We start from the raw sequence: 16,412 nt of genomic DNA, 5'->3' as shown, positions 1-16,412 counted from the left end.
TTAAAACCCTCCTGCCCACTTACCCAGCAGTAATTAAAATCTCTGAACATACCTTGATTTTTGTGAGTGAAGTGTTGTTTTTGCGTTGTCAGTTGAAACCATGAACAGTTGTGTCACAATGGTTTTAATGAATCAGCTGATCGAGCACAGACGTATCCTGGTGTACCGTAATCTTATCGGCCCAGAGCTCATCCTGTGCAGCTAACTTGGCCGCTGCAGAGCTGTCGAGGACAAACCAAGCCTCTTGAGGAGCTAATCTCTCAGGAATCTGGGATTATGGGCCGCACTAATAATGAATCCCCTACACACACAAGCTGAGCCAACAGCTTAGTGGGGTTTAAAATGTTCTCTTCTTAGCCTCCGTCTTACAGCCAAACACTGCTGCGCAGGTACAGACACCACTGCTCACTTGGATAAAGTTCAAAATATCTGCGGGAAGATAGAGGTGGTGTGAGAGGGTGACGATTGGATTTCTTCTTTTTCGGGATGTTTTGATAGTACAGCGAATCGCATTCACCACAGACAACCGACAGACAACTCCTCTTTGTCTTGCTCAGGAGGCCAGTTGAACATAGCCTCCAGGTGAATACTGTCACTCTTTACTGAGGCTCCAAAAACTTCACCTTGGCTTGTTTCTTCTTGATCTAGACTATAGGTGGCACTATTGCTCCAGAGTGTTGAGCAGTGAGAAGCGTGTGATGATGGTGAGCCAACCTTTGTTCACTTCAAAGAAGTTCTTACATGACCTTTGCAAGTGCAGCTATATGAACAGGGAGCTTAGACACATGGAAATCACTGCTGCTTTTCCGCTTCAACAGTTTTTATTCAGCTATTCAGTCCTTCTCCTGTGAAAAATAAGTCAGTTGATGCCCAAACATCCCTCAGCATTCACTGGTTACCCTAGATTGGTGAGGCAAATCCAACGCAGGAACATTCAACTGCTGACCAAGGCCAGAGTGAATTAAAAACTTGAGAAAATTGTTTTCCACAATGTGCGCTTTGAACAGTTGACCTCTCTCAATTTAAAGGCTGTCCAACATCCACCATAAACTCAACACTCAAGTTTTCCGCCAGTCGAAGAGTGAAAGTATGAGACAATTGCTATGACTTGATCAACAAAAAAAAGAAATGGATGTAACAGCTGACCCAGCATGGGTGAGTGGCAATTAAAAATGATCATTTGGATCAAGTCAGTCAACGATTTCAGAACAGAATGAACTAAGTTGCTCCAATAGAACACAGCTGCCTGCCACCGCACTCACTCTTTCGTTTTGCCTGTCATAAAGGTTACCAGAGTCATGAATCTAATTTTTGTTCTCTCCAACTTGTAGCGTTTTAATTATTGGCAGCATCCTTCGAGGCTCTGAGGTGTTTTTTTTCAGTGCGCTGAAGTTGGTTCAGCAGCTGTCTGGGATAATTGAAAGGCAGGATTATGCAGCTGGAATCGGTCGAAAGAAGAGACCCTTGTTTATCGAAACAGCAAGTGTCTCGTGTTTGCTCGTCACCTTCCGCTGGCTCCTGCTAAGGGTTTATACTAGAGCTGATCCCAGCAGTCAGTGGACTACACCCGGGACAAAGGCACAAGTGTCATTTTTAAATAAACGGTTAATGCAAAATGACACAGCCTCTATCTTGGCACCAAGCAGTAGTCGGAAATTTTCCACTGAAACCTACTTTTATTAAGACATTTTGATCAATTTCACAAAACGCTTTATGTGGATGATCATTTACAGAAGGAACAACAGACAGTATAAATAGCATGTACAGCTGATGGTGTGACTAGTGGTATCAGGTCAACATACAAACGGTATTCAACTACCTGTCATTTACTGTGTGAAATTCCAGATGGGCGTGGAAATCTGCACTTGAAGGAAAGTCTTCAACTGTCCATTTCATTAAATTACAAAATCAAACGTGAAGGGAAAAGAAGAACAGAAATCAGATTAGGATCCAGCTGCCGGTCACGATGGAAGGTTATCTGAGCCGCTGCGTGGCTCCATCGAGAGAAGAGGGGAAAGGACATGGTGATCTGCATGGACTCCAGCATCTCTTCCACGGCCTTCACGGAGCATTTGTTCTCCTTGGACCCACGGCCAGCCAACTGCACGACAGAGGTGGAGGGACAGAGAAGCGGAGGACATCAGATCAGTTTGTGTTGGACTTCAAGTCTCACTTGTGGCTGTGATAAACGCCGTCACCCATACCACTCAGACGGAATGGAAACATCACTGCCCCAGTTGGAATGGAGAGATAAAATGTAAACTTTAAACTGTTGCAAGAGTGCTATTTTGGTTCTGTATGTGAGCTCCAAGACAGGATGCCCACATGATTAGTCTTCTTCCATGGCCTCTGGAACGGGACTACATAATACTCCACTCTAATTTCCACACTGTGTCCACAGGCTTTCACAGGAAGTGCAGATTCAAATTCACAAACACATACAAGATAATTCATGCATGCATTTACTGTACATGCACACACTTGTTCTGCCCCATTGAACAGACAAGGGCATCCCCTCGACAAATATCAAAGACAACTTCCTGAACTGTGTGCAGGGGACCACCGATACACCACAGGGTCAGTCCAATTAACCCAACCTCAGCCAGAGTTATGGATGGACAGAAGTCTTTTGGTGCCCATTTACCGGTTTACTTGATGACAAAAAGGAGAAAGAGTCTCTGCGGTAACAATCAATCAGAGGCTTTGTCATAGAAACAAAACGGATGTTATAATGGATGCTTCACCACCAACTCTGAACAATATGGTGAACATGAAACTTTCTGCTTGGCATCATGTGTAACAATGGTAAGGTAAAGGTAAAATGTTAGTTTTATGTGGACATCAGCAAATAAGCACAAAGACAAAACAGAGCTGAGGCAGATGGAAACGTCTGCTATAGTTGTGTTGATTTAATCACAGTATTAAATGAGCAAGTAACTGCACACTTGGGTTGCAGTGGTAGACTGCGGGAGGAAAATTGACGGTTATACTGTGTAAAATTTGCTTTTCTATTGTATCAACTTCTACTATGACAGGATTATTTAAAAGAATAATGACTTTTTCACCATTTATCATGTGGGGGGAGGAATTTATGAAGCTCTGTTGCCTCAAAAATAAAGAGGAGAGGGAGAAGCCGCCACCACTTTATGTAAATCGGATTTTTGTGACTTGTTTCAGTGCAAACTTGAAGAACGAGATGACAGGTATCCCTGACTGCAACTGAGAAACCTGTTAATGCACCATAGTTAAACAAAGAGCAGGGCGAAGGCAACAACACTGCAGGGCCTTTCTATCAAACCATGAAAACACTATTAGGCAGTCAAACACATGCAGGGATCCTGTTACAACCGCATGGCAGAGCTGCTGTGGACCAGAGAGCACAGGGTGCATGTCCTCTAAGGTGAGAGATGAGCTTGGCTGGACTATGGCGATCTTGGAAGTCTACCAAAACCACATACAGCCTATCGACACTTTATCTTTTTGCGGAATAAAAACTGCAAAAGGATTCTGAGGGTGATCATAACTTCAACTTTTTTTTTTTTTTTTTTGCTTCGCATTCCAATTAATTACTAAGACTGTGGCTTCAGGAAACAGGAGCTGTTAAGTGTGGCCGACACACCACTGCAAAATCTTTTTCCCTTCTGTTTTGCCAGATTCCGACTTAGACAGGGACGTTGACTAAGGTGCACAATCGCTTACATCATCTTCAAGTGTGACTCATTTGTCCTGATTTAGTGTGTCTGTGCGTGCGTGTGTGCTTGGTGTGGCAGCGATAATGATCAGTGCATTTCATTGCCTTGCTGCCTAATGTGCCATTACCCCGGGCCCGGTAGTCAATTATCTCCTCAGCCTGAGGTGAGACCACCACATTAACTCCTGCCCTGTTCAGCCGGAGCTCATCGGACAGATCCACGTCTATTCAGAGCATCTGATGATAAGAGTCATGACGCAGCAGGAGCTTGTGATCCGTGACCGAGGAGTCAACTCAGTGAATCTGTGGCAAGAGGGCAGGCCATGTAGGACTACTTTCAAGTCAAACACACATCTGAAGGTCTTTTAAATGTCTACTACTGATGACTTTTGTTTTTAAGTCAGTCATGACCTCTTGCTGACGTCTGCACTTACCTGTCCACCTTTTTCTCACACTAAGGTATGACAATCACCAGGTGCAGGGGAGTAATAAAGGTGGACGACTGACACGAGCAACGCTTTAAAGACGCTATATATCAGCCAGCCCACAGCAGTTTGCAGCTGTCTGACAGAGCCCCGCCACTGCTTGCCCCCAGTTAAAGAGCTCTGAAGTCATTTAACTAGAGGTGAGGAGGAAAAAAAATAAATGAGGCAACCTTATACCTTGTCATTTAATTTGTCTCACACAGCAACAAGAAAAGAAACTGAAGCAAACTTGTGTGGTGCCAGATTTGAAAACACACCGCTGCACACACACAGAGTTCCCAGGATCACCAGGCAACTTAAACACAATACAAGAGGCGGGACACCACTCAGATCATGTGGCCTGAGGACAGAGGCGTGACTGGCTGAGGTGTCTCATTATCGTCACCAGAGGGTCAAAAGCATGTATCGGCTTTAAGAGGGGCTTGCACATTTCAGCTGAAGACATTTTCCTCCTGGCCTGGCTCAGTCAATGTTTACTGAGATGCACTTGGTCACGACACTAACACTGTTTTATCAGCCTCCATTATCCATTCCAAACAGTAAAAATACAAACAATCGCTCGACATCGCTTTTTTCTTTACTGATGTATAACAACATGTTTAGGACAAATGTAACTCACGTTGTTACTTATTTGATTCCAAAGATGCAAACATAGATGCTGTGTGTTCTCTGTCTGTGGATAGAAGAACTCTCCTCCTCCCTTGACCACACACAATGGTTTATTAATGAGAACATGCGGGGTCCTAACATGTAAGGGTTAATCAACAGGTGGGTGTGCATTAATAGTTTTAAGGCACGGCGCCGGGGCAAACAACCACTTGACGCGAAGCAGATGGTGGTTCAAAATGTTTAACGCACACACTATCCGCTGATTAACCCGCTTACACCAAAGTTCGAACCCACGTCGCATCTTAAAACCATTCAACACATGCCTGCACAGTATCCCACTCGTCCAAATTCTTGTCCTCTCCAACCAAGTTGATAGACATGTTAAAATCGTCAATTTTGCTTTTTTTTGTGAAAAGTTCAGTTGTTTTTAACACTGTTGCTGAAAGCTGCAGTTGCTGTTATCACTGACAGCCGTGCAGCTGTTTAATGTTGCCTATGTAACAGGTTGCGCCGCAGATGGATATTACAAATGTTAAATATTCAACAACGTGTGCATTCAACTTTTTTAACACACACAAGAGTATTCACAATGAACACGGTATCCTGATAGTAATATACAGCTAACACCTAATAACAATCGATTATTTAATCATTCACAAGGCCTTGGAACAGAAAAGAGAAGAATACTGAGATTTTGGCAGGAATTGTTTTTTTGTTGCATTCCATTTGAGCCGTCATGTCAACTGTCTCTGAGCATTTGCTTATCAACGAGTCAACATCAGCCTTCTCAGATGGCTCAGATATCAGATGGACAGCTCGTCCCCCTGCTTGGATCAAAGACTGAAAGATGGGCGATCATCACCAGTTCCTCTTTCTACGTGCCTCTGCATATTTATCGATAGCCTTCACAAATCAAGTCACACCACTTTGATCACACGGAGGAAAACATGACATTACCGGCATTAACATTTTTTGGTTTTTCAACAGAACTAATTCATTTGAATATCTCCCCCAGGGACACATTTGAATCCAATTAAGTCAATGGAGGACAAGTATGGTGAGAAAAGGTCAACAGACACTGGTGAGGAATGAACGCTTCATGTAATTTTAACTGTCAAAACGTTAAGGAGCGTGGCATATTTCAATCATAAAACTGATGTGACAATGACTTAAACAACTGAAGTGATGCCATCCGAGCAATGCTCTTTGCTTTGCACATTATGTGCAGATACTAATATGTAGGTAGACATACATGCAAGCATACATAAACTTCAGCATTGCCCACTTTCTTATGTTTTAAATTGGTTCATTTGTCAGATTAGATCTGAGTCAAACTTATTTGCCATAACATGTAGAATTATTACTGTTAAATGCAGAGCTGATAAGGCTGATAAGAGACTACTGCAACAATAAAATGTGAAGAGAAGGCTTGGTATTGTTCTAAGATACTGACGATACTGTCTTCTCTATCGTCTAGTGAGGCCGTTTTACTGGGAGAATCCGCTTCTGGCTCAGAGTTGCTCATCTGTAAGGTCAGAGTGTGGGAGAAAGTCTTAACAGACTTTGTGGCCTTATGTCAACACATTAACAGTATATGTACCCAGACACGTGTTGTTGTTAAGTTGATTCACAGGCATCCACTGCGAGTGCAGAGCATCCAGGGTTCATCTGTGGTGGTGAATACTGCACATACTATGCAAATAAGGGGGAATTCTACATGTTGGTTATTGTTTGCAAATGCCTGATAAAGGCTATGAAAATATCAGACAAACCTGTGGTTGTGTGAAAGTTAACAAGGGGGAACAAGTACTGCAAAGATGCAAAGAGCTTTCGGCAACCACGAAAAAGAATCCAATCCATCAGACATATAGACATATCATATCATACATTTAAGTCACATAGTTACCTTATAAGCTCTATTAATTTGAGTGGCAGCCCAAGCAGCATACTTCATATTGTCCTTCTTCACCTTGGCACTAACCTTTGGGGCTGGCAGCAATGTGACTTGCAGACTAGAGGAAAAGGGAAAGGAGAGAACAGGGAAAAGGTTGTTCTTGTATTAAAACTTGGTGAAACAGCAATAAAAGCATAATTGAGATGAATGTGCAACCACTCTCACCATCCACCATTCCACTAGTCACTGTGGCTGAATGAAGAGAAAAAACAGACCTTGGCCTGATGACACAGGAGAAGCCGTTTATGGGGAGGAAAAAGTGAGTGTTTTAATGCTTCATACGTAAATTGTCACTTAACAGGGCCTAATTTCTCCAACACCATCGATTGCCCATGATGAAAGGACCTTGTATGTCTTTAAAAAAATGCTCAGCAGTGAGTGAGGCTTCATGTGAATCAGTCTCGGCCTGCCCTGACAGCTCCCTCCGAACCACAAATCCCATGTCTTTCCCATGTTCCCAGCCATCATCTCCACACAGCAAACCCCAGAGGGCTAACCCTGCCTCCAGTTCAAAGCATCACCACCAGCACGCTGAAATTTTAACTACACACCAATCAACCTGCTCCTGTTTTTTTCTGTAAAATGGTTTGGCTTCTGTATTTTTAGTAAGCAAACCTCAATTTAGATCCTGTCAACCCAGACAGACTATTCCGGAATAAATGAATAACAATGTGCACTATTATAGACGGGAATCCCCACACGAGTGTTGTGAAAAACGAACCCACAGGCCAACTGTGGTCAGCGCTGCCAGGTCTTCTGTGAAACTGTCTCAGCTGGTGAGAGATGGTGAACGTTTCCTGCCTCTTCGCTGAACTTCTTGCACCTGTCAAGATCTGGACAACAGTGACGAGCTGACACTCTGCACCCTTGCGGACGGATCTGTCCCTGATAAAGAGGAAACTCCCACCTGACTCACAGGTCATGGGATATTTCAGGTGGGCGTTAAGAACAAGTCAGGAAATCCTACAGGGTCTGCTCCGTCTCCACACAAACTTGAAGTTTACCAGAGGAGAATGTTGTTTGTGATGGTGCCCCTGTTCCTCCTGTACTCACTGCCTACAGCTGTCTCAGGGGGTATCAGCCCTCTGCTGCCTGAAGGTGTTTGGACTGTCTGAAGAATCCCAGTGCAGCACCAAAGAAACACAGGGTCTTTCTGTGTTAGACCTGCTTCCCCCTTCGTATTTCATTCCACGCACTGCTTAGTTTGTGTTCATATGTCAGGTCTTACTTACATAAGATGCATTGGTGCTAGCGGACAACATCCTGTTTAAACAATGATGTAGATGAAACGTCTCGTTTCAGCCAAGAGTACAATCAAACTGGGTCCTTGAATAATTTGCCTTTAAGAAAATGCTAGTTGTTCTCCAATTCTCCCTCTCTCTCACACTTCTTGTCTCACTGCGTGACTACTTTATTTATTCAAGTCATAAACATAAAAAAGGTCTCACCAAAGGGGTATTATTACTTAAATAAAGAGCTCCAATGGGGAAGATTTTCCGATGCTGGAGTTCACCAACTGAGTCAGCAGCGAGCTGACCTGTCTGAGAGCCCCTTCTTCACCTCCCCCTATAAAACACACTTCTGCACACACAGACTACAGTCTTATTTGACACACTCAGTGGCCAGCCACAACCTTGACAAACCACACAGTTACAAAAAAGTTCCTAGTGTTTTTGTTTTTTCCTTGTTGTTTTTTTGTCTTCTCTTTTCTCCCTCTGTTCACTGCTCTTTTCATGCAAAGTGGTACTCACCATGTACAGGCCAAACAATGCCCTCATGTTTCGGTTGTTCAGCCTCAGCGCCTGGGCAAAATACTTTCTAGCCAGCTCCAGGTTCTCCAGCCCCCCCTGAGTGTACTTCACCTGTGTGAGAAGGGAGTTGAACGCAGCCATTGAGCTTTGCTAGAGCAATGACAGTATGATGTCTGAACCAGGCAAACACACCAAGCCTGTGTAAACATTTCTCCTTTCCTGAGCCCATATTCCCGATAACATTGTGTCCCCTAGTGTCAGAGAGAGGCACCATTCACAACATTCATTCCACAGTTTGCCTCCATGCTGATGATGGACAGCCAGGCGTGTACCTACCTCAGCGTACTGCTCACAGTATAAGTGATTGTGAGGATTTGGTCATCATCAGCTCCTCTAGACAAAACGCAGCTTTTCCATAGCTGTGGATACACAAGGAAAACAGTGAGCTAACTGATACAGCTGTGTCATTATTTACCCTACCAAACTGTGAAGAACAACATCTATGCCCAATAAATTCCGGTAAAAGTTGGAACTGAGCAGATACGGTTCACTTCACATGCAATGGACTTATAGCCAATGTTGCAGAAATCCACCACATGCGGTTTATTTGCAGGCTTACAGCAAAGGCTTCTTGGTCCAGACAGTTGGCAAAGGTAAACGCTTGTCTAATGTGGCGATTCTCCCTCTTTAGGGGACACACAGGATCAATCTTGTCCATCTGTGTTTTTGCAGCCTTTAATGTGGAGTTAAGTACCTTTCTGAGGTCAGCACTACAGTATGAGCTGGCACACTGTGCCTATACTCAGATGAGATCACTTCTCTGCAGCAGACTGCTGAGCTGTTGACCTCACACTAATCTGCTGCAACTCCACTTCTAATACACGGTTTCCTCTTCACAGGAGCAGGCCAAGACAAGCTAAGATAGACTATCGCATTGAACCCAAAGCGATAAAACAAACGTGTATACCAAACAAAATGTACAGAGACAAATGTAGAAAGCTCGTTGTTACGCTTGTTTGCCAATTGTGCATTTCTCAGAGTAATTGCAGAATGCAAAAAAACAAACAAAAAAAGAGCCCAGCTTGTGTCACCAGCCCATTACACTGTGATAAATAGGTAGTAATTTCATTGCTCCGAAGAAAGACCAGAAATGCTCGATGCGCTTTTTGTGGGGGCTCCACAATTCATATGTTGCCTGCCACAACATGAAGTCTATTTAAAGTCTGCTATGGCAACTAGTTGAAAGTTTAACAGCGTAGGAAGGAAAGGAAGGTGGGGACAGAGAGAGAAAGAAATAAACAGGGGGAAGGGGGTTGCATAGAGAGGGAGATCAGAGGGCTCGGAAGGTTGGGGGCTGCTTACAATTACCACTTCCTCTCCGTAAAGACTTTCAGATGTGCTTGTGCATTGGCCCTGGCCTGCATCAGAGCCTGTTCCATTAGCCATCAACAGAAATCTTGTACCAGGGCCAGACCTTTACCTCTTCTTCTCTCCCTCTAAGCCATCTAACCCCACCATCACCAAGCGACTCTGCATGGCTGTCACTAAGCTCTCTCAATACCACAGCTCGTGAGCAAGGCTGTAGTCACCATTACGAACGAGACTGTACGAATCAATGTTTGTTTCTTTTGGAGGTTAGTAAAACCATAAGCAGCACTTTCTCCCATTTCAAGACCACATTCTGACTGAATATAAGACAAAAAATTGATACGGACTGTGCAAAGTATGTTTGAAAAAAATATACTACTATTTATCCTGTAATTTTGGATGGCCAGTCCAATTTTGTTAAACAGTCCCATAATGCAGTCTCCGTGCAATACTTTGAAAATACACAAGCTCACCTCCTGTGTAAACACAGCTGAGTATATTAATTACGTTTCTAATGTGTTAACACCGATGCCTGCTGCAGCCCAGATAATGGCAAAGCAGAGACATAGTGCTTTGTATATTTTTAAGTCCCTGGGTGCTGCGGGAGCAAGGTTTATTTCTCTTCCTCACTTCTCCATCAGCCCGTGTTTTCTCTAGCTGGGGGGAAAGTAAAGTGCCACCACCTTCTCCTGGGAATTTCACAGCAAGTGCTCTCTCTCCTCTCTCTCTCTCTCTACCTCCTGCTCTATCCGTCTGGAAAAGAGTGGCGATAATGCTGGACAATCCGGAAGAGGAGGAGGAGGGGAAACAGGGAGTTTGTAACCCACAATATAAAGAAAACGAAGAAAAGAAATTGACACGCCTTAAGATAAGAAGCTATGGGAGTGAATAGTGTGATATTAGAAGTGTTGGGATAAGCCTGGAGATAATCCGCTGACCCCTGGATTTCCTCTGGCTACTACAGCAATAAAGCCTTATGGACAAAAGCATGAACTATCCAATAAGTAGTCTTCTCACCGTGCTACACATTCCTGCTTCCACCAGCCACATAACGGAGCAACCAAGCAACCATAGAGTAAGTGTGAGACTCCCCTCCCCCCAAACACACATGTGAAACCACACATCAAAACACGCTTAAAAAGGTGACACAGCAAAATTATCCTTTTCTTACAATACTCTGTTCTGTGAGACCCCTCTCCCTGGCAACTGAGATATCAGTGGGGGGCCAGGGAGTCTTTCTGCTCACATATGTGAGGGGGGTCTTAAGACAAAAATCCTATTAAACTACTCTTATGCGGCAAACACGGACAAGGCTCCATTCAAACCCCTGACTGAGTTAGGAATCTCACTGCCTTCCATTGTGACCATCCAACAACATCCTGCAGATCAAGCCATCAGTCTGGGAAACTCCTAACTGAGACATACGCCGAAGAAGATGGTTGTCTTGATAACTAGTCTAATTCTTTTTTTTTTTAAAGGATGTCTCATTAAGGGTAGAATTCAAACTAAAATGACAGATTATCAGATTATAAATTACAAATACCAGAGTTTACAAAATGCATCAGTCAAAGCAGTTTTGCCATTTTGATGTGATCAGAAACTTATCAGAAAAACAAACAGACCGTCATGTGTTGACTTTTTTGAATTTGGACCAAGCCCCATCAGTTTATTTGGAGGGAACGTGATTTATGACCTATGACACAACCAGCCACCAGGGAGCGGTCAAAACCTTTTGGTTTCATTAATAGAGCGCTTACTGGTGTATTATGAGTACATGGTGGTGATGGGAGAACTTGGCCAAATCATATATCGTTGGTGTTACCAAAACAAAAGATAAAGACGATTTTAAAAAAAACAAACGTAAACTGCTTACTCATGTTCATTGATGTAGAGCTCTGACAACTCATGCCATGCTTCTTGATCCCCAACAAATCTGTGAAGAAAAAATAATTAACAAGTCTTTACCAACTCAGTACTGTCCAGCAAATCTGAACACTCAAATGAAAAGGGGTTAGTATGACACATGTATTCCCTGCTCTACTGAAAGCAAACTCAGTTTAATTGAAATAAAAGGGGTGTGTGTGTGTTAGCGGGGGGGGCACCCCCTCTGTTAGAAACACTCACTGCTCCAAATACTCATTTAGCTCCCGGATGGCTTCAGCATTCTTCCCCTGGGCCTTCAGTATGGAAATCTTGCGTTTCCTTGCTGCCTGAAGAGTAGAGAGTCGACAGGATTAAATGCTAGCTGTTTGTCTGAAGAAGGCAAGAACACGAGACACTGAAAGTGATATGTTTAAGTGTACATCTGTGATTCACTTTGCAAGGGAATTATTTCTATAACATTCATCAGCATTTTGGTGCATTACAACAGCCATCAAGGCAAAGGACAAAAAAGCAGCAAATGCATAAATATAAGCCAATTGAGACATTAGAGGACACAGATAATGGTGATGTCCAACAGGAGATGGACACCATATTATGAGTCAGTGTTTGGGAGGTAAAATGAGCTCACTGGCTGAGATAAAGTGGTGACTCATCTCCTGAACATGTGGGGGAAAAATGGTATGCTGCCTCAAACCTCAATGCCTGTCGTCCTAGTGTCACGACACGTAGCTACAGCTGCACTAGCCCAGCTTACATCAGCTGATGATGCTGCTGCTGAAGTGACCTTAAGGTGGATTAGATTCTCATCAATCTAAATTACAAAGTATAACTCCTGCTGTTCAGACTTTTCCAAAATGTTTTACTCCCTCTAAGCGCGCCCCCCTCCACTTTGTAGTGAGTGAAAAGTTTAACAAGAAGCTGCTGCTCCATTAGAAGTGCAATGCCCTGCCACAGCTAATTTTATTTATGGACTGGCACTTGATTAAGTGGGGCTTCCTCTACAGCGCATATAGTCATTGAGGGCTCTGTGTGAGTCACGACCAGAATGTAGTAAATTCGGGGCTCCTGTGACACTGCCGTCGCAAGAAAGCCACTTATCCATCAAGCTGGGAAAGGGACCAGCAGAGGGAGTGCATCCTCAACTGCTCATAAAACATAAAACAGCCAAATAAAATGCGTTCTATCAGCAAAGAAAGCATTCAGGTGAGAGCATGCCCACAAAGAAAGATTCTAGCGTCAATAACATACTTCACCCCTGCCCCCAAAACAGCCCATAAACATCTACAAAAAACGGGGTAGTATCATGGTGGTCTGAAAGCAATTAGAAAGGAAATAGATTGTGTTATAAGCCATCAAACAACAGAGTGCAGTGAAAGGTCAAGTCTTTTATTTTCTCTTCTCTCTAACTATAAACCAAAGATAACACAAAGTACATTTCACTAGAAATCGATGCTTTGTGAGAATCTGGAACTTCAACCCACTTCACACTCAACAGTCAACTTGTGAGTTATTTTTTTTCCCATTCAATCACAAAAATAAAGCTGATTTTTAACCTGTTGCGTTCCTTCCAATTCCAAACAGCACTTTATTACTTTATTATGAGATACAATTCCTAACCCCTCCTCTTCCACATCCATTCTTTAAATAATGATCTGGTTCTTTCTTCTGAGGACTCTGAGGAGACCACAGATATGGACGGGATGATTTACCTGTCACTACAACAACTAGTGGGCGCTATCTATTTTGCATATCATTCAGACGTTTTACCAGCTTTATGTGATAAGTTGCTGTGTCATATCTTTTCTACAATGTAGCAACTGTTTAAGGAAACAACCAAAAATCACAACTTTGTGATTGTTTTAAAACCCCAATACGTATAAAAATATCAGTGTTTTTTTAAATTTAAATCACAAAACTACAAAATATGACATTATATACGCTTCCAGTCAAATGCTTGGACACACTTTGTCATTCAACTGAATGTTACTCAACATTCCATCTCAACACAATCATTGAGAATACTTACTGTAACATAAATAATAGACGTGTATATCCCTGCATTTACATTTTGTGACTTTTACAAATGTCAAAAACAAAAGGTAGAAAAATTATCTTTACGTAAGCAGACAAGAATTTTGCCTGATCATTGCTGTAGGCATTGGAACATAGCGAGCAATGGAACGGCTAAGCGTTTGAAACATTTTTTGGACACCACCATGGCAAAAAAAACCTTGAGCAATTTTTGTTGATTCAACAATTTTGGTTAATGGGTACCACATCTATTCCACAGCCTGTAATTACAACAGCTCAGTTTCCAGTCTCTTCTTCGCATGCTGGTACGTCTCACAAGTCTTCCTTGTGGTCCCCAATTTTCCGCCATTTTTCAAGCCCATCTCCTCCCTGACTCTGAAGAACATGTTCAAGAACATGAAGTCGATGGCCCTCATACTCAAAACAGGTGCCTAGATGACGGACTCTTATCACTGTACCTCCTCCACAATTGTGAAAAAGGTTGAACATCCGGGAAAATGTTGGTTGGTTTTGTTCCATTCCGGGCCCCTGGTGTGACTGACGGCCTGATGAGGAAACCAACCATGCCCTTTGCATAAGGGTTAAATCCTCACAAGATTTTTGCCACATTGGGGAGGACGCCCTGGGATTCACTGATACTTCCATTGTCAGAACAGACCTTAAGGTCACACAATTTGTCGCAAATTATTTCAACAAAAAAAATAAACACATTGTGATTTAAAATAACAGTTTAAAAAAGTAACATGAATTGCGGCTTTGTGGCTTCAATCTGGTCAGAGAGCAAATAAATAGGACATTTTTTTTCCCCCAGAATATTTTCTACAACCATCTGTAATGTTGATTTCTCCTCAGGCATGGCATGGAGCAAACCTACATTATAATTAGGAACAGAAGAATATCACAAAAATACATTCGCGAGACATTGCTGTTTTGTTTCACAGATGGGTATGCCAAGAAATTAAGACATTTTAATGTCACCTGGCAATCTTAGCCGGTTCTTATTAATAAATCTAAATCAAATCATACTCCACCTTTTTCAGCTTATATGTTGGAAGCAAAAGAATTTTACAAATCATTCACTTTTTAGTGCCTTCAATTTTCAGCCCGTCCACTTCCTTACAAAGAAAAAAAAATAAAATAAAATATCCAAGGTGGTCTTTTAAAATGAAATACACACACTTGCCAATGTATGACATCATAATCCTCAGGAAGGGAAGTTTTATTACAGGTCTGTTCTATTATATTGCATGAATTCTATCTCTGTATACCTGCTAAACTCTCACGGGAATGTATCCCTGTAAGATACATTCACATTCAGTTATTAAAAATGAATACTTGCTGTAAAGACTAGCCCGCCAATCTGACGTAAAACGCCCAACAGCGTCAAAAGCATATTAACCTCAATGATCGTCCAGACAAACGGGAGATAGGGGTGAGGCAGGACATGGTGGCTGTGGCTACCCACAAGAAAAGATAAAGATGAAGAGGTTACTCCTCCATACCACAGTGAGAAGGAGCAGAGAAGAGTGTCTTAGAGCAGGCTAGCTGCACTTTCTTGGTTTAAGAAGAAGAAGAAAGTGCATCTTAAACGATCCCAATGTTAGCATGAGTAAGAGACAACAGGAAGGTTGTACATCTTTTGAAAAAGAGAGAATATGAGCTTGACTTATAAATAGTGCTGCATAAATACTGTTTATAAAAGACATTTTAGTACATTGAGAAGCAAGAACAGAATAAGGATATTTAGGACAGTAGACTCTGCAACTCTAGTAAATACACTTCAGTGAAGCTGAGACAAGTTGTCTGACAGGTCCAGTAAATCACCAGCTTAAAAGCACACAGCTTCATTTACACTTGACTTGCACCAAACATGTCTCCACCAAGACCATGAATCAACCCCACCCCACCAAGACCCCTCCCTCAGCACATTAAAGTTGTGTGGCTGAAAAGCTGATCAGCACTCTGGTTAAGGTCAAAGAGGCAAAGTGTCCAACTTAGTCCAACTTAACAAACTCTGTACTGACATGCCTCTGCAGATTTAAAAACTCCCAAAAACTCAGACACAACAAAGTAATGCAAAGTAGACAATGAAGCAGAGTGACTCAACTTCCCTTCCTTACCGTATTTGTGGGGTCATCTTGGAGAATGGCATCATAGTGCTTGTGGGCTTCATCATACCTTCACAGAGATGAGATAAATGTTTTTAAGGCAGCTTTCTCAATACAACATCACAGGACCCTATGATTGTTGGGAGAGCATACGAACAACCAAAGTGATTGTTAAGACCAGATAAAATGAAAGTTAATTTGGGTTACTGGTCAAACATTGCTGTGAGAGTCATGTATCACCTGATGCATGAACATCATTACAAACAAATTAAAAGGACTTTAAAGACTTATCCTACGATTCTGTACAAGTGTTGACATTATTAGCTTGAATGCTGATGAAGTTGTCACTCACTTACAAAACACAAAACTCTTATACATATGAAACTGATAAGGAATATCCAACAGAGGCTTCCCCTTAAACTCAATCTGAACCACATGATTGGGTATAAAGAGAAGTTCATGAGCTGTAAAAATCAAATCATACAAAATCTGGGAAAGGGAGATATGCACTTCCATTTTCATGTCAAATCA

The 16,412-nt window shown here is 42.4% G+C and overlaps 1 protein-coding gene across 1 annotated transcript; it reads right to left on the bottom strand.

Moving 5' to 3' along the window:
• Positions 1–1,965: 1,965 nt before the first annotated feature.
• On the bottom strand, positions 1,966–15,989 carry LOC144739717 (ER membrane protein complex subunit 2-like; the record flags this gene model as incomplete). The annotated part of the gene is given in 9 exon segments (XM_078622634.1): positions 1,966–2,101; positions 6,692–6,772; positions 6,774–6,797; positions 8,491–8,601; positions 8,827–8,865; positions 8,867–8,909; positions 11,732–11,791; positions 11,983–12,068; positions 15,894–15,989. Coding segments are annotated over 9 exon segments (676 nt in total), but the record flags the coding sequence as incomplete, so codon positions are not given.
• Between the last annotated feature and the right edge of the window lie 423 nt (positions 15,990–16,412).

Source organism: Lampetra planeri, unplaced genomic scaffold, assembly GCF_965212315.1.
Source record: "Lampetra planeri unplaced genomic scaffold, kcLamPlan1.2.h2 scaffold_1674, whole genome shotgun sequence".
NCBI lineage: Eukaryota > Metazoa > Chordata > Hyperoartia > Petromyzontiformes > Petromyzontidae > Lampetra > Lampetra planeri.
This window is presented reverse-complemented; position numbering and strand designations above follow the sequence as displayed.